The sequence below is a fragment of the Notechis scutatus genome, chromosome 6 (assembly GCF_049901735.1).
Source record: "Notechis scutatus isolate UNSWTSFEM ecotype Mainland chromosome 6, rNotScu1.2, whole genome shotgun sequence".
In the NCBI taxonomy this organism is placed as follows: Eukaryota; Metazoa; Chordata; class Lepidosauria; order Squamata; family Elapidae; genus Notechis; species Notechis scutatus.
The window spans coordinates 66,391,013-66,415,115 of NC_142014.1; the positions used below are offsets into that span (position 1 = coordinate 66,391,013).

General features: G+C 38.4%; 1 protein-coding gene across 1 annotated transcript in view; it reads left to right on the forward strand.

The window, feature by feature from the left end:
• WNK1 (WNK lysine deficient protein kinase 1) overlaps positions 1 to 24,103 on the forward strand; it is a 119,953-nt gene that overhangs the window by 82,143 nt on the left and 13,707 nt on the right. The window contains 16 exon segments of the mRNA XM_087968580.1: positions 81 to 152; positions 1,516 to 1,641; positions 2,194 to 2,658; positions 3,637 to 3,885; positions 4,501 to 4,601; positions 5,612 to 5,774; positions 6,698 to 6,814; positions 7,658 to 7,804; positions 9,002 to 9,059; positions 9,721 to 9,858; positions 10,899 to 12,307; positions 15,027 to 15,110; positions 17,317 to 17,394; positions 18,160 to 18,229; positions 19,939 to 20,003; positions 22,121 to 22,752. Of these exon segments, the coding sequence (XP_087824706.1) occupies positions 81 to 152; positions 1,516 to 1,641; positions 2,194 to 2,658; positions 3,637 to 3,885; positions 4,501 to 4,601; positions 5,612 to 5,774; positions 6,698 to 6,814; positions 7,658 to 7,804; positions 9,002 to 9,059; positions 9,721 to 9,858; positions 10,899 to 12,307; positions 15,027 to 15,110; positions 17,317 to 17,394; positions 18,160 to 18,229; positions 19,939 to 20,003; positions 22,121 to 22,752 (3,974 nt within the window).

The following is a 24,103-nucleotide window of genomic DNA, read 5'->3' on the forward strand; positions in this document are numbered from 1 at the left end:
TTAGGTCATTCTTGTTTCATTGCTCCCAATACAGAAATTGATGAATAGTCTAATTCTGATTCTCTTTCCCTTCTATGCAGATGCAAGGGCAGCCATCCTCAAATGAATCATCAGTGAGCACATCATCACAGCTTTTGCAGCAAAATCAACTGGTAATAATGAATGATTGTTAGCTGTATCACTTTGTAGATTGAGTGACATCCTTCAAAGTATTTTCATAGCATTTTTGGTGTTTTTCCTCTGGATTGATGCTTGAGATTCAAAAATTTTATATATGTATGGAAATACTATAAATTTAGCAACTGGTCTGATGTAACAACCAGACATTCTAGGTTTTACGCATTTTTCTGCTATTGATGCAGACATATTTTCCATTTAACTCCACTGTTGCTTGAGTCTTTTCATTTTCCTTAGGCATAGAAGCCAACATGGTGAGTTGGACCAATCATGCTTTCTCAGCATTTTCACTCCTAATTAGCATCAGGTTTTGTTAGGAATATGAGTCACCTAACAGCTATTTGGGTTAGAAATATATAAACCAGGATAGACATTTTAATACTGTCTCTTTAAGAGCATGCTAAAACTGCAATTGGGTGTGGTTACTCAAACGGCCATAAGATGGAGCCAGAAACCTGGTTTGTCTTAGTCTGAGCCTCAGAAGAAAGTGTGAGTAAGTCTCTGTTTCCTTCTGTTGGAAAGTATTGCCGTTTCTCCATTTTTCCTAAACTGACTGATATTACTGGATTTTATGTAAGTCTGATACTGAACTGTTTATGATACTGGAATTTGATATTTGGATGATCCCTGGATTGAAAAACTGACTGATTTACCTGTGAATGACTTTTGGACTGCTTATCTTGAACTTTGCTTAAACTTTCTCGAAGTAAAAACCTACATTTACTGTACAGTGTATCAGTGTACTATGTATGTATTATTCAAACACTACTCTCAAATACGTCTCCCTGTATGCGCTCATTCTCCTAACGGGGAATTACCTCAACAGGTTTGCAAATAAAACCCTTCATTGCATCATGCATTGGTAGTTTTACTGCAAGAGCTAGCAAGCAAAAACAACTGTATACTGTATACTAAGAAGAACAATTGATTTCAGCTAAATCAAAAGCTGGTAAAACCTGCTCTTAAATTGAAAAAGGAGGGCCTTTTCCTCCATATCTATTTGGCTATGAATGTAAGTGTTTGAATAAAATTGATTGGTTAATTAAACAAATTGTATAGCTATCTAACTTATACACAGTATTTTAGAATACTGTTGCCTATAAAAGTTGATTTATAATTCTAAATATCCCCAATGTTGAAGGGGCTGGCTTGGGCTGATTGTGGTTGTAGCCCAACAGGATTTGAAAACTACAACTTGCTCATTTTATTTTAGTGTCAGTATGATTCTTGTTCATAGAACCCATGCTTACAGAAGGCAGACCTATTCCAAACTGGGTATTTTTTTAAAATGAAATATTTCTGAGTTCATTCTTTTCCCCTCCCATTTCTTCATTTCAGACTACCCAACAGCCAACCACCTCTCAGCAGTCTGGGCAATACCAAGTTCCACAGCCATCAGCTTCCACTGGAGCTGCTCCGTTACAACCAGTAACACAACAAGCACAAGTAATGCCTATGCCTCAGGTACCTGCTGGGGACACAAGCAAAGTAAAGCTAGCTGGGGTATTCTGGGAGTTAAAGTCCTCCAGGCTTAAAGTGGCCAAGGTTGGAGACCCCTGCTCTAGGCTATCTAAAGTTTAGATTTTTACTTTCATGTGAATAAAAAAAAACACAGACTAGCAGGATATATATTGTGTGGAAAAATATAATTAAGATGTGTTAATAATGAAGTCAATGAAAGGGAAAGACTTGCCTGCATGAGTTTGGACATGATCTAAAATTATGTAATAGGCTGGTTTTTGAAAAAAGTAGAGTGCCGTTGGTATGTATAATTTCGAGAGTATTACCAATAATCTAATACTGAACATTCTTTAAAAATGCTCTTTCCTATATACCTTTTCTTCTTCTTTAATCTTGGCTAAGAAACCTTCCTGCTAGTTTTACCAAATATATTTTTATGCTCTCTTACTCAGTAAAATGTTACATTTTTTTCTTTCTTGGACTAATGCAGTAAGAACATGCTTCCTGCAACCCTGCTTCTTAAAACCCTATTTCTATTTTTCTTTACCTCCCCAGCTTCCTGTTTCCCAAACAGTGCCGATCATCCAGGGTGAATCACAGTCACCTATGGGAGCACCTTCCCTTGCTCAGTCTTCAGCTGGCCCAGTCATGTCTCATTTCCTCCCAGTGGGACAGCCCATACAACCACCACTTCTTCCACAGTTCTCAGCTTCTCAGATGCCCATGCCAGCACCTCATGTGTCTGTGGCTCAGCCGTGCTTCCCATCTCTATCCATTTCTATGGCAGCTGGCATTAACCAGCCATTGCTAACTCTGGCTACATCTGCTGCAGCAACTGCTATTCCTGTGGGATCAACTGTTGTCCCTAGCCAGCTTCCAACTCTCTTGCAACCAGTGGCTCAGCTGTCCAGCCAGGTGCTCCCACAGCTTCTTCAGCCAGGTGTTCAATCCATGGGATTGCCTTCTACTCTGGGACAAACTGCTGAAGTTCCACTTCCAGCTACAGATGCTTTGTACCAGGTATTTTGAGAGTCAAGCAAAAGTCCCACTCTGTAATCTCATCGGTTCCCCAATGTTTTAATTCCCATGAAAAATTTTGAGTATCAGAGCTCTGCTTTACATGGAAGAATAAATAGGAAAAGATAGCTTATCAGCATACATGGGAATCTTCTGATTTAAAGCTAAAAACTGTCTAAAAACTGGACCCTTTGTTTTAAAAAAAGCAGTGATGGTTTTATTTTAAAAAGTAGCATCTATTAGTTAATAGCGCAAAGGCGGTTACTAAAGTCTAAAAAAGTTAAAATTACTATTTAAATTCCATGTATTATCTCATGCTTAAATATAAGAAGGGATGTATAATAATTCAGATGCTTCCTTAGAATTGCTTGAAGAAAGTGACAAGTTACTAAGATATTTTTTTTAAAAAAAATTGGCTATTCAGTTTTCACCTCCTAAACTGGAAGGTATGATCTACTGGGAGAACAGACAAGATACTTTTGTTTGGTTGGTTTTTTTTGTTCTGTAATGTTCTCTGTTGCTTTTTACATTGTGAACATATGCTCAGCATATTCTCTCTAATTTTAGAATATGAAAATACAGTTTGCTTTATATTTTGCCAAACACACCTCTAGAATTTAAAAAACAACAACTGGGAAGAGGGATCAGATGAAATATAGAAGTTTTTGTTTTTGTTTTTAACTTTACCATGAGTAGCATAGTTCACCTTGACGTTGAAGTGTTTGCAGCTGAAAGCTCTTCTTTCAAAGAAGAGTAGTTGCTTGCTAGAGATATAGGCTGCATGATGGCTTGGAAGGTAAAGTTGTCCCTAAGGCTATATGCTCTGGAGCTTCTGAAATAAGACTTAAGTCTAAATTGGTGGTTGGGCAAAAAACACACTTTTAACAACCTGGCTTGCAATTTCTCCTTTCTTGTCTATTTCATACTGTTTCATACCAATCACACTAAAATAAGCTAACATGGCTTCCTCATTTGTCACAGGGCTTCCCATCTCGGCTACCAGCACAGTATATTGGAGACTCAAATATTGCTTCCTCTTCTGTGGCTTCTGCTTGCCTTCCTTCTGCAGTATTGTCCCCTCCTTTACCCACAGAAGCATTGGCTCAGCCAAGCTATCTTGCTGCGGTAGGGCATCCTTACATGGAGCAGAATGTTTTAGTTTCTTTGGGCAGTCTAGGAGGACAGGTTCAAGTGCCCCAGTCTGCTTCCACCCAGCAGACAGCATTAGAGGTAAATGGATGAACTGCATGTTGTTGGGAATGTGCTTTAGAAACGAAATTTCAAAGCATCAGTTATAGATCCGGTCCCGTTTTCAGATTCCAGCTAATATTGTATGTTAACTTTCAAATGAATTTCTCTTACAGCAGAATGTGATGCCAATGTGGAAACCTTGTTGCCCCTGGCTGTGCTGTTGGGAAGTGAGTGGGCCTCCCAGATGCAAATTACTTGCTAGTACTTCTCTCCTGGCTAGTAATGCCCTTTAAATAAGATACAGATTCTCAGTAGTACCTGGAAAGAAAAAAAACTTTCCTCAGAACTCTTCTCTGCAGCCCTGTTATTAATGGAAGAGATTTGAATTAGCCCTGCATTCTTCATTGGCTTTTCTTTTGCACATTCTGCTAAGTAAGATTTCTGGTTGCATGGCAAGCTTTGATGTCACATTAATCTCATGGTTGACTTCTTGAATTTGCACGAGAAACCCTCTGAAAGTTAACAGTTTGAATTCACTTAGATGCTTTAGAAAGCTTTTCAAAAGCTTCTAGTTGCATAGATGATTGGACTATGATATCAAATTAAAAGAAATCATTTAAGAAGGTAACTGAATGTTCATTTTTCTCATTGCAGGGTACAACTCCCGGAATCACGCAGATTGCACCCCCAGAGCCTCAGCCTTCAATACAGCAGCAACCTTCACAACCAACTCCATTAGTTTCTTCAATAGACAGGTAAATAGTAAGCTACTGCTTTTGAAAGACAGTTGCGATAGCAAAGAATCTGATTTTCTTATGCTCGGGTTTGACAGTGTTTTTAGTTAATTTTGCATGTAAGCTAAAACTGTGTTTTTCAATTTGGAATCAATTTTCTGAGATATTTAGAGCATGCAGGAACCCAATATATTCAGCATAATCACCTAATAATAACTTTCCTGTTACTCTTGAAGCAGATGAAGCTTTCTTAAAGTAGATGATATCATACAGTAGAAAACTGCATAGTATTTATAATTTATTGGGCTGTTGTGGATAATTCATTTTTGGTGCATGCTATTCTGTTCTTTAAACAAAACTCCCACCTCCTGAGTTTTCGTCCTAGTCCTGGAACAAAACATTCTGATTTTGTTCTAAATGTAAAATAAAATTAGGCCGTTCCAGTCTGTTCTAAGCGTCCTTATTGGTTTGTTAATTTCTGAGTCATGGTTAGCTTCAGGGTTTGTTTTTTTTCCCCTTTTTAAATATGCTTCTAAGTTGACATTGAAGGTATTAGTTCTGTCCCTAATGCTCTTGGCTAGGACTGACGGAGCAAGGAAGAAAGATGGTTGGAGAAAATGGCAGCTATAAAAATCATATGTTTAGGCTCAGAGGAACCCGTGTTGATAATAACGTTGAGGTTTCAAATTCTAAGTTATTCAAAATAGCTTCTTTATTGAATGAAGGCAAATATACATTTCTCAGGATTTCTCATTATTATTTTTGGTTAAATATTCAGAACATTTTCTGTTTTATTCAGTATGAAATACAAAAATCTCAAGGGATTCTCTCCCCCCCACCCCCCAAAAGTATGAATACTGTAGTTATATATATGACAATAAAATTTTTCAATTGTTTGGTTATTTGCCTTGCTGAGAAAGTATATCCCTACCATAACTACCTAAAACAAAGAAAATAAGACCTGCAAAACCAATTTCATTTGTGAAATGGAAAACATTGCTAACATTATTATTTTTTTCTTTTTGTTTTAGTGCTCATTCAGATGTTGCTTCAGGCTTAAGTGATTGCAATGAAAGTGTTTCAGCATCTAGTGGTAGACACGAAGGGAGGACTACAAAGCGGCATTATCGTAAATCAGTACGCAGCCGTTCTCGACATGAGAAATCTACACGTCCCAAACTGAGAATTCTTAATGTGAGTTACCTGTTTGTGTAATACATATTGTATTGATTAAAATATAGTACTAAGTAGTTTGGGATTACTCTGTCAAAGAAGCTGGTTCCTACCAAGATAGAAATCAAAAGCTCACTTTTTCCAAAGGGGTAGGGGAGGGTGAGATTTAGAGGTATCCTATTAATATATTTTATGACTTATTGTAAGATTTACAAATATATACAATTGTAGTGTTGCTATCATTGTAAAATAATTAGTGAAAATAATTATTTGTCACTATGTAGGCAGATTTCCCCTTAATTGTTGCCCAATTAATGTGTGCATGAAATGCTACTTTGTCTTTGCTCTCAAACCTAAATCTCCTGTAGGCTTCTTGTTTTGTTAGAGCAGGGGTGTCAAACTCGGTTTCATTGAGGGCCACATCAGGGTTGTGTTTGACTTCTGGGGGAGGAGATATGTGTGGCCAAGGTGGGCATGGCCAGATCAACGTCATTCATGTTGGCGGCGCCTGTGGTGGCCTGACTGCTCTGCCAGTGAAAACGGGCTCCCGAGCTCCGTTTTTGGCTGCAACGGCCTCCTGCAACTCTCTGCCAGCAAAAACTGAGCTTGTGAGGGCGGCTCCACAGGCCAGTCCTTTGCTGTTTCCAGGGCAGCCCTGCGGGCCAGATCTAAACACCCTGCGGGCCAGATCCAGCCCCTGGGCCTTGAGTTTGACACCCCTGTGTTAGAATGTTCATTTTCTTTTTCTTAACACACTTTAGACTGGTGGCTCTGCTTCTCTCCTACACATTACTTTCTGAGCTAGAAAGAGGAATTTTGTCCCATTTAGACGACTACTGGACACCATTGGTTAATAAATACTGCACTAGATAACTGAGCTCAGCATATCTGTAGTTGATCTTCTGTATTCAATTTGCATTTTGAAAACCATTCTGTTTTTCCAGGTTTCAAATAAAGGTGATCGGGTTGTGGAATGTCAGCTAGAAACACACAACAGAAAAATGGTTACGTTCAAATTTGACTTGGATGGTGACAATCCAGAGGAAATCGCTTCTATAATGGTAAAATAGTTCATATGAGGACTTAGTTCACTGTTAGCAGCATTAGTTTTAGTAACCTACCCTATCAGATTACTGTCTCCAAAATTTTAATTTTAATTTTGGTACATTTCCTCCTCTACTTCCGAGACAATTGCAGTTTCTACTTTCTGCTGAACATTCAGCTTCTTTGTATTAAAATGGTTAAATCAAAATTTGGATTGCAGGGATTATTGCCTTCTCCCCCTAAATTATCATTTATTTGGCAAACAGCTGCTTTAACAGCTACTGTTTGAAATTCTGAAATCAGATGTTACTAAGTAGTTTTAGTTTGGTGACAAGCCCCCCCCCCCCATTACTAGTATGTGTTTGCAAAAAGGTATAGCATCATTTATAATAAATGTTTAATGTGTTTGTATTGCTTTTCCTTTTTTAAAACATGTTAATCCTTAAAGGAGAAGAAATTAAAATAGTGATTTATGGTAAGCAATGAAAAGTGACAATTGAGAATCTCTATGCCAAATATAGATGTATCTGGCTCTAGGGCTGCCACTGAGCTGCAGACATCCACGTGATCACAAATGGATGGCAAGGTGATACAGAAAACTGTTGCCAACTCAATACAGTAGTTGTCTGGGTATTTACTGTCCAGAATTACAGTTCTGTTAATACTCAATTCAGCTCACATTTGTCCATTTGAAAATCACTTGCCATTTTTTTGGCTAGAAGATAAATGAAGAAAGTGTGTTTCCTAGAATGCTAAAATTCCTAGAATTTTATAGGTTTTCAAGGAGAGTGTTGCTGTTTGCTCCAGAAGATCACCCTGTAGCAATTCTATAATTACTGTAATTCCAATTTTATATGCAGGTGCAAAATGAATTCATATTAGCAATAGAGAGAGATTCATTTGTTGAGCAGGTTCGAGATATTATAGAAAAGGCAGATGAAATGCTCAATGAAGATCCCAGTATGGAGGCAGAAGGTGATCAAAGTATGGATGGTATGCAGAAGCAGGTATGGGTCTAGCATTTATCTTAAAAAAAAATCCTATTCTTTTTGTTTTTGCAAAGCAATCTTAGCAAAAGATATTTATAATCTGAAATTGAACCATCATATGAATAATTGTGGGTCCTTTTTTCTCTCTCTCTCAGCAGTATTGTCCATTTTATATCCCTTTATTGTAGGTTTTATTTCCTTCCTTTCCTTAAGGTCTTTTGCTTAGTTTCCAGAGACAGGAATGTGGGCATAAGTATGGCAATCAGTGGCAAGTTGCCTGTAGTTTAGAAGTATGTAGACTTCAACTTTCAGAATTTCCAGCTAGGGTGCAGTCCATACATTTTAAATTTCTGAAGGGTGAGAAACACTGACACAGAAAGGGGAAATTATGAGGAAGAAAAAAGGACTACAAATTTAGTGTATCTTAAGGTTAAATAATGTGTCTTAAAGTGCCCATCTGTAAGCAATTAAGGAAAAAGAGAAATGTAATGGAACCTACCAGTCTTTTAGAAAAGATGATTGAATGTCCCTCCCTCCATCTCATTTTCTATTGTTCCAACTTACTGAATGGCCATTTCATTTTATTTACTGTCCATGTTACAAACTGAAAAGGCAAATTAAGTGCCATGGGAGAAGGCCAGTGAGGAAACTAAAATAGCTTTGAAATATGAAGCATTTGAGAAATGTTTTTCTTATGTCCAACTTTCAATGATTAGATGATTTTAGTATGTATTAAAATCAATAATTTTCACCTGCACTTGAGTTGTCCAGAACAGCAAGCTGGGCATTATATAGATTTAATAAATAAATCTAAAGATACAGTTTTGTAGATTTGACAACACTTAAAAGCAAGACACCAAAATATCAAATTTACAATTTACAATTGAACTTAAACATATTTCAGTGAGCAGAGTTTCTGTTCTGAAGTAATGTATCTTATGAGTAGCTGGAAAATGGAAAGTCTTTTTTAGTGGATAATTTGTTGGATTGTAAGTTTTAGTTCTTCTTTAGGAATGAAGGCCAGCTGTCTTTGGGCCAGTCACTTTCTTTCAGCCCAACCCCCACACAGGCTGTTGTTCTAGGGAAAATTGGAGATAGGAGCATTATATATACCATCTTGAATTAAATAGAGAAAGGTGAGATAGAAATAAAACACACGCACACACTTTAGCCTAATTGTTATGGCTATAATTCTGAGATTTTCCTTTGTTACAGAAATTGGATGGAGACTTCAAGCAACCAGATCCTGTTTCTTCCATGCCACAAAAAATAGGCAAATATCATTTAAATTCTACTATGATTTGGCATTGGTGATTTTGATTTCAACCACCTATTGGTAAAGTTTCAGCCACCTATTTCAGAGTCTTTTCTTATTGCCTGCTCATTCAGCTACCGTTTGAGGTTGCAACGAATGGTACTTAAAACCAGTCCTCAAAGTTCCAGCTGTTCCAGCAGTTGGTCACGATTTTTGATCTTCCCTGCCAGCTTCCCACAATCAAAACCAATGGGAAGCTGGCAGGGAATTTTACTCCGGTAAGCTTCCCTGGCCTCCTTGTGCTCACAGGCACAACAACCTGTTTTCCCCTGGCTCCCTAGTTGGTACATTAACAGCATCAGCCACCCGCCCACCAGTGATACTTCCTCATAGCAGCCCTATCCTTCTTACTTAGCACTCCCATTACCTCCTGCTTAATGACCCCACGTGTCATGGGGTTACAGTGATGATTAGGACTGCCAAGATCGTCATCACTTAGTGGTGCTCTCACAGGATGTCATGTTTTATGATTGCATCGCTTAGCAGTGACAATGCTAGTCCCAATTTGTCATCATACATGAGGACTACATGTAGTAGAATGTACGAACTTTGCATTGAATTAGAAATTGGATTGCATGTAATTGCACAACTATAAACAGTTTCTTTCTTCTTATTTTAGGTGTACCTCCTAATTCATTTACTGAGGTAGTCCACTCTGCTGGAAGAAGATTTATTGTCAGTCCTGTACCAGAAAGTAGACTGCGAGAACAGAAATTTTTCACTTCCATTCCATCAGAATATGAGTTTTTCGATTCGGGTAAGTTAAATAGTATTCCTGCACAAAATGTTTGTTCGTATTGCTTTCAGGCGTAGGCTTGGTTTAATTGGGTTTGTTTTAATTAAAAATGGTGTAAATTACCCTGACCTAAACGTCCATCTTTCACCAGATATCTAGAGTTTGAAAGCATCTTCAAGGATTCTCTTTGTATGACTATTGACATGTGATGTGCCATTTTTATCTATATTGGGTTTTAATCTTTCTTGTCTAAAGCTAACCCAAACAACTGTGTTTATATGTTCAGGATATCACATGACATTTTAAAATTAAAAAACAATCAAAATGAGATCATAGGAAAGATTTAAAATATCGATTATCTCATGAGTTTTCAGCTGTTTTCCAACTTTTAAAAACATGGGCGAACTGGTAATAGTATTTAGTGGTTTTGTTAGTGTCATATGCTCCTGCTTTAGGCTATATTTGCTTTCTATGTCTGTGTACACACACACACACACACACAGAGTATTGATTTTAGAATTTGATTAATTTATATTGTAAGCTATTGCACTTGTTAGGAAGATGGTACAGGTGGTCCTTGGTTAATGACCACTTGGTCAGCGACCGTTTGAATTTATGAACGGTCTTCAGAAGCCCCTCTGTGGCAGCACCCCGATTGGTCATGTGATCATACTTTGGAAGGTCAGCAATCGACCTGGATTTTCAGCCATTGCAGTGTCTATGTCACATGACCATCATTTTTGACCTTTCCTGCTGGCTTTTCACAAGCAGAATCAATGGAGAAACCAGCTGAAAGTTGTGGTCTTCTCAAGTCCTCGCTTAATGATATGCTATAATTCACTGAACAATGGTAATAGGACTGCAGGGACTGCTGTCACTAAGAAGCAGAGTCACACATTGTGCTTGATGACCTCATTGCTTAGTAACAGAAATTCTGATTCCAAATACCGTTGTTAAATAAGGACTACCAATAGAAGTGCAAACTACATTAGCATTTAGCATTCCATTATTATCCTTTGGTAAATTTTCCTGAATATGTCGACTGTGTCTTTTTCTTTCAGTTGCTTCCACATCTCATGGTCCTGGGATGAATCTCTCGCATTCTGCATCATCACTCAGTCTGCAACAAGCTTTCTCAGATCTCAAGCATATGCAGCACACTGAAGGACCTAGCACAGCTCCCCCAGTTTTTAACCAAGCTGTGCCTCCTTTTCCTACTGTAGCTTCAGGTGCCAATGGGCTGCCATCTACAACTGTAACTGCTGCTTCTGCATCCCTCCCTCCCTCCATTAGTATTTCTTTATCAGCAACTCAGTCCACAGAAATGGGGCTTCCAGCGAGTGAAGAATTGTCAGTCCCAAGCTCTCCACCACCAGTATTGCCTGGGTCACAGTTAAACAGTGGAGTAGCTTTGAGTGTCAGCACACCTTCATTTTCATCAACAACTGTAGTCCAGGCAGCTTCTGCTACTGGAGAAATTGTTACTAGTATTAGCACGCCTGCTTCTCTGACGTTGCCACAAGCTGCAACAACAGGGCCCAGTGTTACAGAATCAGGTGTTATGGCGCCATCAGTGCCATCCCAGCAAGTTGGTAGTGCTGTTTCAACAACATCTCAAACAGTTCCTGTATCTATGGCCCAGAACGTTGTTTCACAGTCTTCTCAGTTGAATACCAGCACTTCTGTTCCCAGCCTAGCAAAAATGGTAGTGGTTAGTGTGTTGCAGCCAAGATCAGAAAGTGAACAGGCATCAGAAAATCCACAGTTGTGCCATACAGGTGAAGTACCTGTGCATGTTTCTGTACCAATACTCTCTACAGGAGCCTCAGGTACATCTCGCAGCAGCTCCCAGCAATCTGTGGTACAGCCATTACCCGTCCCACCTATAGTTACCTCATCTAGCTTTGCAACATCATTGGGTGCAGCCTCTACCCCAGTATTACCCCAGGTCCCTTTGCCTGGTGCCCTACCACTGGCACAGCCAGTAGCTAATATACCTGTTGTCCAGCAGACTTTAATACACAGTCAGCCTCAACCAGCTCCATTACCCAATCAACCCCATACTCATTGTCTAGAAGGGGATATTGACACCCAGCCCAAAGCACCTGGCATAGATGACATAAAAACCCTGGAAGAAAAACTACGATCCCTCTTCAGTGAACATGGTGGAATTGGAACAGCTCACCCCTCTGTGTCCCTGGAAACATCCTTAGCAATGGAGGCCACAGCCATTCCCGGCTTACCAAGTACTACTGTTGCACCCACAAAGCCTGTGGTATCCATTACAAGTACCAGTATGCCACCTGCAAGTTTGGTGCTTGGTCCAACAGGTCTTCCTGTCATGACACCAGTTGCCACTCCAGGACAAGCAGGCACCCCAATTAGTTCTGTCTCAGTGACGTGCTGTCCTGCCACAGCAACAACTAAACCTGGGACGCCTCCTTCAAAACCACCTCTTAGCCGGGCATCGGTAAGGAATCCAGTATTTTTATCGTAACATTTTAAATCGTGTCAGATGAAAAGCCTGCTAAATATTTATCTATCTTTTTGTTCAACCTTTATAAGTTTTTTAATGTCATTTTAGTTCTTTGCTAAATATTATAAATATTAGTGCTTCCTGTATGTCTGCTTAGAAAAGCAAAGCAGAAGAGGAATAATAGATATCAAAAGTTATGAGTGAGGTGAAAGGAGGTGGATAGAGATTTTTTTTTACCTATTTTTAATAAAATTTTGGTTCACTCAATGGAATGGTAGGGAATTTGGGTAAAAGGTATTTCACAATACCACCCATAATTATATTATATAAATTACCACAAAATACTGTGATAGCTACCAACTTGGATGGCTTTAAACCCGATAAATTTATGGAGAGCTAAGACTATGGTGACTGAATATGATCATAGCAGTGTACTTTGTAAAGTCATATATCTGCCTCCTCAACTAATCCAGTCTAATGGTTAAGGCACCAGGTTACAAACTAGGAGACTATGAGTTTTAATCCTGTCTTAGACATGAAAGCCAATTGGGTGACTTTAGACCAGTTACTCTCCCTCAGCCCAACTCACAAGGTTATTGTTGTGGGGAAAATAGGAGATGGAAGGTGTATTAAGTATGTTTACCACCTTGAGTTATTTATGAAAATAATAAAGGTGGGATAAAAATAAATAAAATCTATGTCCTTGCTCCATGTTCAGTGACTGTCCGAAATTATGATGGTGCTGACAAGTGAAGTCAATGGATAACTGGAAGGAAGTTGTGTAAGTCGGGGTCAGTTGAGGTTCTTGCTATGTGACCTACAGGGTTCTCCTAATGATGCCAGAACAGCCATTGCTAACCAATCCGGTCTCTGTACTATAGCTATAATTCTTTGAGTGATCATAGGTACATTCATGTGACCCTTTCCCTGCTGAATGTGCTTACTAATGGCACATTTATTTATAATGGCCTGGAACTGAGTAATTACCAGGAAATTGAATGCAACAGGATGGAGTCTATGTCAGGCTTCAATAACCAAGGAAGACATGTTAACATTTTTCTGAGCAATTTTTTTCATTGCTTCTTACCTATAGACAGAAATCTTGCCAGACTAATGCATTCCCTTCCTCCTGGGAATCTGGACAACATTTCATCACAGTCTATTTTTGAAGGGTAGTTTTCTGCCAATAAAAACTCAGCCAAAGTATGTTTCAGAATATTGGTTTTTGTAGGAACATACCCCATACATGTGAATCCCTAGATCACCACTTTAAGATCTGCAAACACAGCTGAGTAATTGCTGTCTTCATTTAAATATTTAGTGGGAGAGATTATAAACTACATTTCTTTGCCAAATTAAAAAGAACATTCATGCTGTTGAACACGGGGAAAACGAACAGGTTGCAGGAGTTTGGAAAAACTTGGATGGAGATTTGAGTTTATTTTTAAGTTTCTTGAAAACAAAGGAAGATCAAATTAACTCATTCTTTTTTACAAGGTTCCTTCATGATAACCTTTGTGTTTTCTTATGTAGAGTTAAACATTCCCCCAAACTGTCATATATAAAGATATATTGTAACAACTTCTAATGTTCTTTCTAAAAAAAAAGAGATATAATGAGGTATAATTCCAGACTAAGTTTTTTACAGCTACCTATTTTTGATGGAGGAGTTGGAGGGAGATGTTCAAAACTCTTCATTCCATTTTTCAGACTCACTGCTATGGTATTATGTATAATGGAACTATCCAGAACATTTTTGTTAGGCTGATATTTGGGTGCATCTGTTTTAACAAATGTTGGTAACATCACTTTTCCCCTCTTGAATTTGCATGCTCCAGTATCTTTTAATAGAACAACCAATTTTATAGTTTCCTTCAACATATTTGTTAATGTTCTCCTTCATTTGCATGGTAGCTAGGCCAATCTCATGAACAGTTCAAATAATTGTAACCTTCAGCTGTAACCTGACTCTAGCTAATCTTGCTTTGAATGTATTTGTTTTTGAATTAAGCATATGAACAACTACTTATCCAAAGAGGTCTATCTAAACAATACATGTTCAAACCCCATGTAAGATACAGATGGGATTTAAAATAATAACTATTCCCTCAGTGCTTCTTATTAAAATACTAGTGGTGTGCATTAACAATTTGGAGTTCATTTTGTCACATGGAAAATTTGTCCAAATTAGCTTGGGTTAGAGTTTACCCAAGGTCTCTCTAATGAGATTTTCGCCTTTCATTGATGAGCTGGTGATAGCTACAAATGAATATGGCTTGTTTATTTTTTTAACTGAATGGTAAAGTTCCAAGCAAAATAAATGCCTTTAAAGTGATAGAAATTGCTCAGTTTTAGACAAAAAGTTTGACTTTTTTTAAGGGAAGTGTCAATAACTCATATTTGTACAGAAATAACCTATGTTTTCATGAAATATATTCTGCCCAATATGTTTCAGATTATCATCCCACCCCCAAAAGGAATGCACATTCCACTTATTATGATCAAAGCTTGGGGTCTGAAAATGGTTACTTTCTTTGTTGAGGTTTTACTTTTTGTGTATTACTGATACAAAGAATTTCAGCAATTAATCATAACTGAAGTTAATGATGTTCTTTTGACTATTGAAGGCTCTAGAATGAAATACTTTGGTTCCATGTGAAGTTTAATTTTTTTTGCTTCTGTCACTGAACTTTAATTTCATGTCTATCCATAGGCACTACCAGTAGGTTCTGAACTCCCAACTGGTGCTCCACCCAGTGAGCAGCTGCCACCCTTTCCAGGACCTACACTAACTCAGGTGCTCTATGGCTATCTGCTTCTCCTGTTTTTTTTCTTTCAATGAGCATGCTTCAATTAAACTCTATTGCATGATAGTTCTTCCTACACCCTCTTTTAACAGGGCAACTTTTTCTTGCATAATCTCACTTAATAATAGAGAGGCTTCTTATTTAAAGGTATTTTTATTTTCAGTCCCTCTCCCAATACAAAATAGCTGTTGAACTTTTCTGTTAATGGGTTTAAAGATATTAAGCTTCCTTGATATTATTGGTGCATATTTCCTTTTAAATGTGTTCTGACGTTTGATGTGTAATTAGTTTGTGAGATGTATTTTCCCCCTTAAAAAAAAAAAAGGTACATCTAGCGAATACAGTCCTGGTGCTTCATGTTCAGTTGGTAATGGGGACTGCTTCAGGGGATTGAGAGATGTAAATACAGTGTGCCTGTTTTTGATAAATAGCCAGCTAGAAATCTTTGGGGCACTTATAAGCAATGTTTTAATAGGAAATATTATCTTCAAAGCCTGCTGATCAGTGCATAATGGTATGAGCCTTTTGAGTTCTATGGATCCTGATTATAGGAATTGGAGAGATCATAAATGAGTCCACACAGATATCCTGATGGGATGCAGAAGTGGTTTATCATTGCTTTGTTATTCTTTTGGGTTTTCCTGTGTAGTGTACAGTTCTTGTCTCCCATCCAAGTACTAACCAGCGCTAACCTAACTTAGATTTGGAATCCCAATCAAGGTTGAACATGTACTTTCATCTGCTGAAAACTGTTGTTAGATACTGTATCTACATACAACTAATGCTGGAGAGGACTATGTGGATATATCATTTTAGAGTTAGCATGATTAAGATGTTGGGCAAGAACTAGAGAGGGTTAAAGTTCACATTCAATAATAGAGACCAACTGAGTCACCTTGGGCCCGTCACACACTCAGAGCAACCTACCACATGTGGTTGCTGCTGCACTGACAGAAATAAGGACAATCCCTATGGAAGTGGCTTCGGCTTTTACAAGAAAGGCAGGAGATCTCCCTCCCTCCCTCCTCTCTCTCACACACATACACCCAAAACACATAGAGAGATAAATATAAAAAGCAATGTTATATTGCAAGATACTTTTAAAAAATCTGGCATGTAGCCTCTTGAATTGAAAACACTGTCAGTGTTGTGATTGAGATGTGCAATATTTCTTAAGTTAATTTTAATGCGTCAGCTGCTTCTTGCTAAACCAGATATAGGTAATGGTTAAACCAAATCTTAAATCTATGCTGGCTTTCTGAGAATCGGTATTATGTAGTCCTGCTTGGGACTATTTAAACAAATAAACTGCTAAACTCTGAATTGTGCAGTTTGTTATATTTTATATAGTGTCTTTACCTATCTTTTAATATTTTCAATACTGGTTCTTCATAACACAGTCCTAGAACGATTACAAATACAATTGGATATGCTGGAAATCTATATGTAAACTTGATCTTGCAAGTAACAATAAAAAATAACATGAAAAGTATTAGTTTGTTAAACAGACAGCATTCTATAGTAGTAAATTCTACTGGATTTTGAAATCCTCGCTGTGCACATTGAGGATAGGGCTCTGAATAATTAGACTTAAGATTCTTTCTTAATAGGCCTTTGAACGATTGAGCCCTAAGAATCCACTAAATCATTAAGGCATTTTCCAGTGTGCAAAGGAAATAGGTGGCATTGGAGTACACATGGATTACCAATTTACATTAACTACTTAATGTAATAAGCATGGGTCAGTAGATGTGATTGTAATTTTACTTGTGCATTTGTCATAGATAATTTGTATTTAACCCACATTTATTATGCAAAAAGAATAGTTGTTGAGAAATTTCTAAATGGCAGTATTAAAAATATAAAGGAGTGGGTAGGCATATTTATATCAGCTCAGAAAAAAAGAGGACCCATGGGGTTTGCATCTTAACAGTCACAAGAGTGGCTTAGTAGACTTGTTAGTATACACCTATATTCTGTTTTAATGTTGCAATACACTTCCAGATTTTTCAAGTAAGGTTGCTATGGGCAAAGACTTCATACATATGTCAAATGCCTTTGAGTATAGCTATAGTATAAGCTATAGTATTGTGGATATAAAGATATGACTGTTCAGATGTTTGTTGAATATTAAAGAAGTTGTGTGTACTGGGAGATTTTAAGGAACAAAGTCTAATTGTTTCTTCCTTCTTATAGTCCCAACAACCTCTGGAAGATCTAGATGCCCAGTTGAGAAGAACTCTGAGTCCGGAGATGGTTACAACAACTGCATGTGTAGGTTTTGACTGAAAATAACTTGAATATATTCACATGCTTGTGACCTGATCCCAATTCTCCAGAAAATTTAAGAATGCTAAGCAGATTTGCTGGCTATATTTTGCTCATATTCTAGAATTGCTCATGGGCCACATATGGCCTCTTGCATGCCATTTGCAGCCCTGTTGACTTTCCTTCCAGGGTTGTTATGCACCTCTAATTTTAAAAATGAAAGTCAGATGTACATGGAGCCTAGTCAATATCAAGAGAGGTGCCCTCAGGCATCATCTTAACTGTCTCATGTCATAACTGTGTCTAAAATGATGCAGTCCAGCATCTGCTCAGAGTTCTTTTCCCTTCGACAAATATGAGGGGTGTGAATCTTTTTTACAGTAGATAATAGAATAGAATAGAATAGAATAGAATTCTTTACTGGCCAAGTGTGATTAGAAACACAAGGAATTTGTCTTTGGTGTATATGCTTTCAGTGTACATAAAGAATAAAATACACTCATCAAGAATCATAAGATACAACACTTAGTGATAGTCATAGGTTACTAATAAGCAATCAAACATTCTGGAACATTCAGTATTGAAATTACCTGAACAAGCACTGTTTCCTAGTGGTGTCAGCATGCTACAGTGGATATTCATAACTACTTTGCTTTTGTATCTGCATCTTAAGAAAAACTGTTGTGACATTCAAATGGTCATATATTGATGATTGCCTCAACCTACAAAAGAATAAAAATAGCAAATTAATTTTTTGCTGTGTTTTTATAGTCTGTGCCACCTGTGGCAACTACAGCAGTTACTGGAATGGTATCCACCTCAGAACAACCCACAGATTCAGGTAAGTATCTCTGGTTATTACAATTTCTGGAAAGTAGAAAGCATTTTTCTGCCATTGCTAAAACTGAATGTTTTATTTAGAATTGTTTTGTAATAGGACTGGAAATCTTTGTAACAGGATTATAATTCCAAAAATATTTTCTTTTAGAATTTGTTTACATAAATGAATGAAAAGTTACCTAGCTATTTAAATATAGATAGGAAAAATGCATATATATGTAGCTAAAATGGCTATATTAGTGCATTATTTTTCAATTTAATGTGATTTTATAGCAGGCTTTTCTTCTTTGCTTTAATTATGTGTTTGTAGATGGTTTGGATTCAGTTCTGAAAAAATGTTTTGAAGGTCATGGGATCATAAATGCAGTAGCTAACAGAAATACATTAAAGCAGCTGCAGAATCTTGAAAACAATTCTGACTGTTTTAGTAAAGACTCTTAAATGCTGCTTTCTTATTCCATGTGGTTCAAAATAAGTTTTTGGAATTGAATCCAAAGAATTATTTGTGCTAATAACTCCTTAATATGCTAAACTGGGTTCTTAGACTCTGGAGTAGTCTGGATAGGTTCCCTCCTCTTCTTAGTAACCACTCCATATAGGCACACATGCCAACACCAAGTCAGCCTGAGAGCCAGGCCTAGCACTTAACCTGTAATGGGAGCCATGAAGTATAAGGCACAAGGCAATTCTGTGCCCACTATGTCTCCTGGTTGTGATAGAAAGAGTATTTGAAACCTGCCACAGGCATCTTTAGACCCTTTCAGCTGAACCATGGCAGAGATGAGAAACTGCCATCCACTCTTCAGGGTCCTTGGCCCAGTTTTAACCATCTCATAAGATACTGTAGGGAAAATTAAGTACCTTGAAACCCAAACCAGCAATTCGGGATAATGGGGACTTGAGAAGAGAGAAAAGTAACATCAGAAAGGGAAAAGGCCAATATATCATTAGTGCTCCATATCTGGAGATAGCTCCTGGCTAATAGGTTAGGTAAGGAGAAGTCCTATTAGAGGAGACCCCAAGTTTCTCTCATACTTGTGCCTGATGCCTGGGAATTCAGGACAGCTCCAAGTGACTCCGCTCTCAACTACCCTGCATCCCTCTTCCTTTGGCTGGGGTGAGCAGAGCAAAGCCAATGGGAAGGAGTATAAAGACAGCAAACAGATTTCAGAGAAAGAGGTTGGATGAGGTGATGCGGGAGTGGTGGCTAGTGTTGCTGATAGGCAGGTGGCAAAGAAAGAAGGGCATCTAAGAGCAACATTGGTGCACATATGTACAAAAGGGGCAGCTCTTTCATTTGCAGTGTCACCTCTGCCAGCTGGCCTTTTCTGATCCGTCCACAGAGACCATTGTTTGAAAATGCAGAACCGGACTCCCTGTCTGGCTTGTCCAGGCAGGACAAGGGTGACCTCCCTCAATTCGTTCATCATCCTCCAGTTGTAAATTTTTGAGGTTCATGCAGTATTAGAAGGTGTCCACAAATAAAAGCTTGTTAGACTTGATATAATGGATCACAGGAACATAACAAACTGCTGTATGAAGTCTGATTCTTGGCTTATCGAGTTCAATAATGTCATCATTGACTGACTTAATTTGATATAATTATATGTTTTCAATGGATTTTTCTTTTCTCGGAGAATTTATTTTCCAGTGTTAAGGGATAGAGACCTGCATCTCATTCTCACGTTCTCTTTCCATTCGGTGTTTCAGGTTCTCAGGATGCAGAGAGCAGTAGCACCTCGGGAGTTGCAGTTCTTAAGATGGGTCGTTTTCAGGTACTAGCATGGAGTATTGATTTTTTTACAGATGAGTTTATCATAGACAAATGGGTGCTATTAGAGCTCATCACCACTGCCAAGAAAGTTATAATTAGAAACAAAGCCAGAAAAGGGGAAGATTTCATCCTATCCCAAACCTTGTTCCAGCCTTTAAAAACCCAAGGCTTTCTGCCTCCCTCAAAAACAGAAGGGTTTTAAATTTGGATGTTTACTGTGAAGGCAAAGATGGCATAATTACAGATAAGTTTTAAAGGTTCAAACATTGTAACTTTGTTGTAGCAAAAAATGTTCTGATGTACATTTGCTTAGATACTGAAGCAAACATTCTTGCTTGTTCAGTTATTTTGTTGCTTATATGAACAGGAGAAAGACTATATATAATTGTGTGAAAATTACCTCAATTGTGCCTCAGTAAAATGTCAGGCAGAATGTTCTTCCTTGAATTTCCTACTACATTTTCCCTACAACATCAATTATAATTCCTGTTCACTAGCTTAGCTTTACACTATTCCCCTCCCCATTAAAAGTAGAGTTGCATAATAATTGTGGCAAAATAGATTTTTTTCCTCCTAAGAACACTCATATAAGTTATAGATTTCTGTTTCATGACTATTATGTCAAAGGTTCTTCTGTCAGGGTCGCATGAGGACTAGCCTATTTAATGATGGTGGGGATCTTGTTATTCTCAAGTCATATGGCTTCCGGCAATAATTTCAGCCTCTTCTCTTCAGGAATTGCTGTTCCTACCTCTTTTTCCTCCAATTTTCTGCTGATTTGCCTTAGATAGATAGCAATTTCCTAAATTGCTGCTCAGCTAATTTCTAGTTATTTAATTGGGTGCTAGACAAGCCCTTTCATAAGATATTAAGCCTACTATGAAACCAATACCCACACAGTCTTTGATCTTGAAGTCTTCTTCCCTTTGAACATTTCCAAACTTCATAATGATGTGTTTACCTGGTACAATAAATAGGTAAAGGGGAGGTTAACATTGTGTAAACAAGGCAACCCAGCAGTACTGGAATCAGAATAGGATTAGTTTTAGTCCAAAAATATTCTTAATTTAGTTTCTGTTATGCTGACCAATTTATATGGCTGCCCACTCATGAATATGACCGAACCATTAAGAATGTATTAAAACAATAACAACAATATTGGCAAAAAAGTAGAAACTCATGATAAGAGGAAAGAACCACATAGACACAATCCGAATCAAAGTATCAGCTGCAACTAAGGCTTTAGTTGGAACAGGCACCATACCTTCAGCAGTGACCCAAATAGCCCTCTGAAACCTATGGGATCCATTAGTTGACTAATTAAAATAATGAATGAGGGAAGCTTTATTACAAACTGACCTGGCATTCAGTAGCAACAGCCAAAAACCTGGGTCTCTGAGGGTCCATTGGTCGGGCAGTGAGCTAGAGAACAGGGAGCCAGAATGCAATACTAATACCAAACATTAGAGATTCCCCTGATAAATTACCTTATATCAGTGATGCTGAATCTTTTCGGCACTGAGTGCCAAAAAGGGAGTGCATGGTTTGTGCGAGCATGCATGTCGGGGATGTGACCTGGAAGAGCAACTGCCCAGTGGGCATGTGCACACTGGGAAATGAACTTTCGGTTTCCGGTGCACACGTGCACCAGCCAGCTCGTCTTCTGGTTACTGGCACACATGCACGTGCAATGATCAGCTGGCCTGCGCGCATGCGCACAATACAAACTGGAAGACCAGCTCTTCTAGTTTCCGGCACTGCTGCATGCACGAAGGACAGCTGATGGTCGCACATGCATGCCAGAAACCCAAAAGAGGAACGGGCGATGCCACACGTGCCAGTCGACATGGCTCCAAGTATGTATAAAGAGAAAAACATATTTCAAATTGTCATAGCTTTTTCCATTTTAAGGTTTTGACACATCTGTTAGGCCCTCTATTAATATTCCTTGTTTCTACAATGGAAACAAGCAAATTCTGCTTCATTTCTCTCCCTCGCCATATTACTTTTACAGCATAAAATGAATATTGTCATTGTTTCAGTGCAGGAATCTAAACGCTATATACTTTATGTGTTTCTACAACTAAACTGAATTATTAATATCTCTGTTACAATTAGGTGTCAGTGGCTGTGGATGACCAGAAAGACAGTGAAAGTAAGCCCGAGCACTTTGATACAACAACCTCAGAATCCTCATCTTTGTCTAGCAGCAGTCCAGAAAGTACTCTCGTGAAGCAAACCTCCAGTGGGACAGCAGATAATATTCCTGTTACTTCAGTGGATGCAGTGGATGGTGCACACTCTCCCACTGTTCATTTGCAGCCAACCAAGGTTGGACGTTTCCAGGTGACGACGACAACAGACCAAGTTGGTCGCTTTTCTGTGTCTAGAACTCAAGATGAGGTAACCTGCATAGGGGGAGAGGTTCCTGAAGTGGTCCCTTTGTCCATGGACTCTGAGCAAGTTTCTTCCCCGCTTACAACTCCTAAAACGGAATTTGCAGAGAGAAGGCCATCTCTGCATCTGAACGGGCCATCCTCTGAATTGGAAGCTGCTTTCCTAAGCGGTGCAGCTAAAGAGTTAGATGACGGTTCAGCGAGTCCTGATTCGATCCACCCTCCTGCCTCAAAAATCAGTCTTCCAGTCCAGAGTCTCAGCAACTCATTCAACTCTTCCTACATGAGCAGCGATAATGAGTCAGACATAGAAGACGAAGATTTGAAGTGTGAGCTGCGTCAACTGCGGGAAAAGTAAGTTTTCAGGCAGGCTTATGGTAGCCGGTGAGCAGAAATACTCCATCTCTGAATCAGTTTTCTTTATCCAATGCAAGAGTAAATAACTCTTAGGAACTGAGCATCTTTAGAATTTTGAATGTTTGTGATGGGCACACTCACAAAATGGCTATCATGGGACACTCACCTAATTATAAAATTTCCACGATTACCTTGGCGATTGCAAACCATTAGCCAGAAGTCAAGCTAGTCTCTGGGATACTCATTACCAATCCAAGAAATTTTTGCTGGGCTCACAAGAATTTCTGCCAATAAAAACGATGCAATAGTGTGATTCTTTCACTTGTGGCATCTTTTTACCTCTTTAATTTTTTTTTATTTAAAAGGTTTTAAAAAATAGCCAAGGGGATAAGAACTTTCTGTCTATACAGCTTATAGTTAAAGCCCTCCAGGTGAAATTTATTTTTTGTTTGAATTATCTCTAGGCTTTTGGCCCAAGGCAAGCACTTAAAGCAGTTAACAAAACTTCAAACCAAAATAAGCAGCTCTCAGTCGCATTTGTGTCAGAAGTACCTCAAAGGCGCTTCAGGGCTGAAAGGATTAGCCGGGGACATCCCTGGGAGATGCCCAGTTGGGGGCTCCTTTCAATTCCCCAAGATTGTGCCCACTGGAGTGGTCCTTATCCACTTGTGATCACATGCTTTTGAACTGCTAAGACAGCAGGAGCTGGAGGGCACGATGGGAACACACCCCGCCATGCAGCCGCACTCAGGTCTTGAATGAGAATAAGAAGCTAAAGAGTTAAAATGCAAAATAAAGATAACAGAACAAAAATACTAAGTATATATTCTGTACGTGTTTTATATTTTATTCAAAAATGAATAAAACAACAGTTAAAATTAAACATAGGGAAAAAAATTACAACAGCAGATTTTACATCTCCGCCCCCCCTCAAAATCTGGCATCATCTGAGTGTGTTGAAAGGTCCATGTGATTACTAATTCTGGGAACGGGTCCCACATCTGTACATAGTGTTCCATGAGGGAAGGACAGACGGAAACATTAAGGTCAGAAAACAGCATGAATTTCCAAAAATCCATGACTATAAACTAACTTAAACTAAATTAAGAATTATATATAAAAAAACTAAGACCAAGAAGAAGGACAGCCTGGGGTCAAAATCATCATATTCCATCAACCACCTCCAGTCCTAAGAGTGTCTCCCACAGGGCCCCAAGCCAATACAGGTTTTAATGCCCTCCCAGAAGGCCAGGTGGATAGGAGCAGTTCCCTATATTACTTAACAGGTAATACAGCAGTACAAAAACATTGGTCTAGGTAATATTATGTAAAGGGCTCACAAATATAT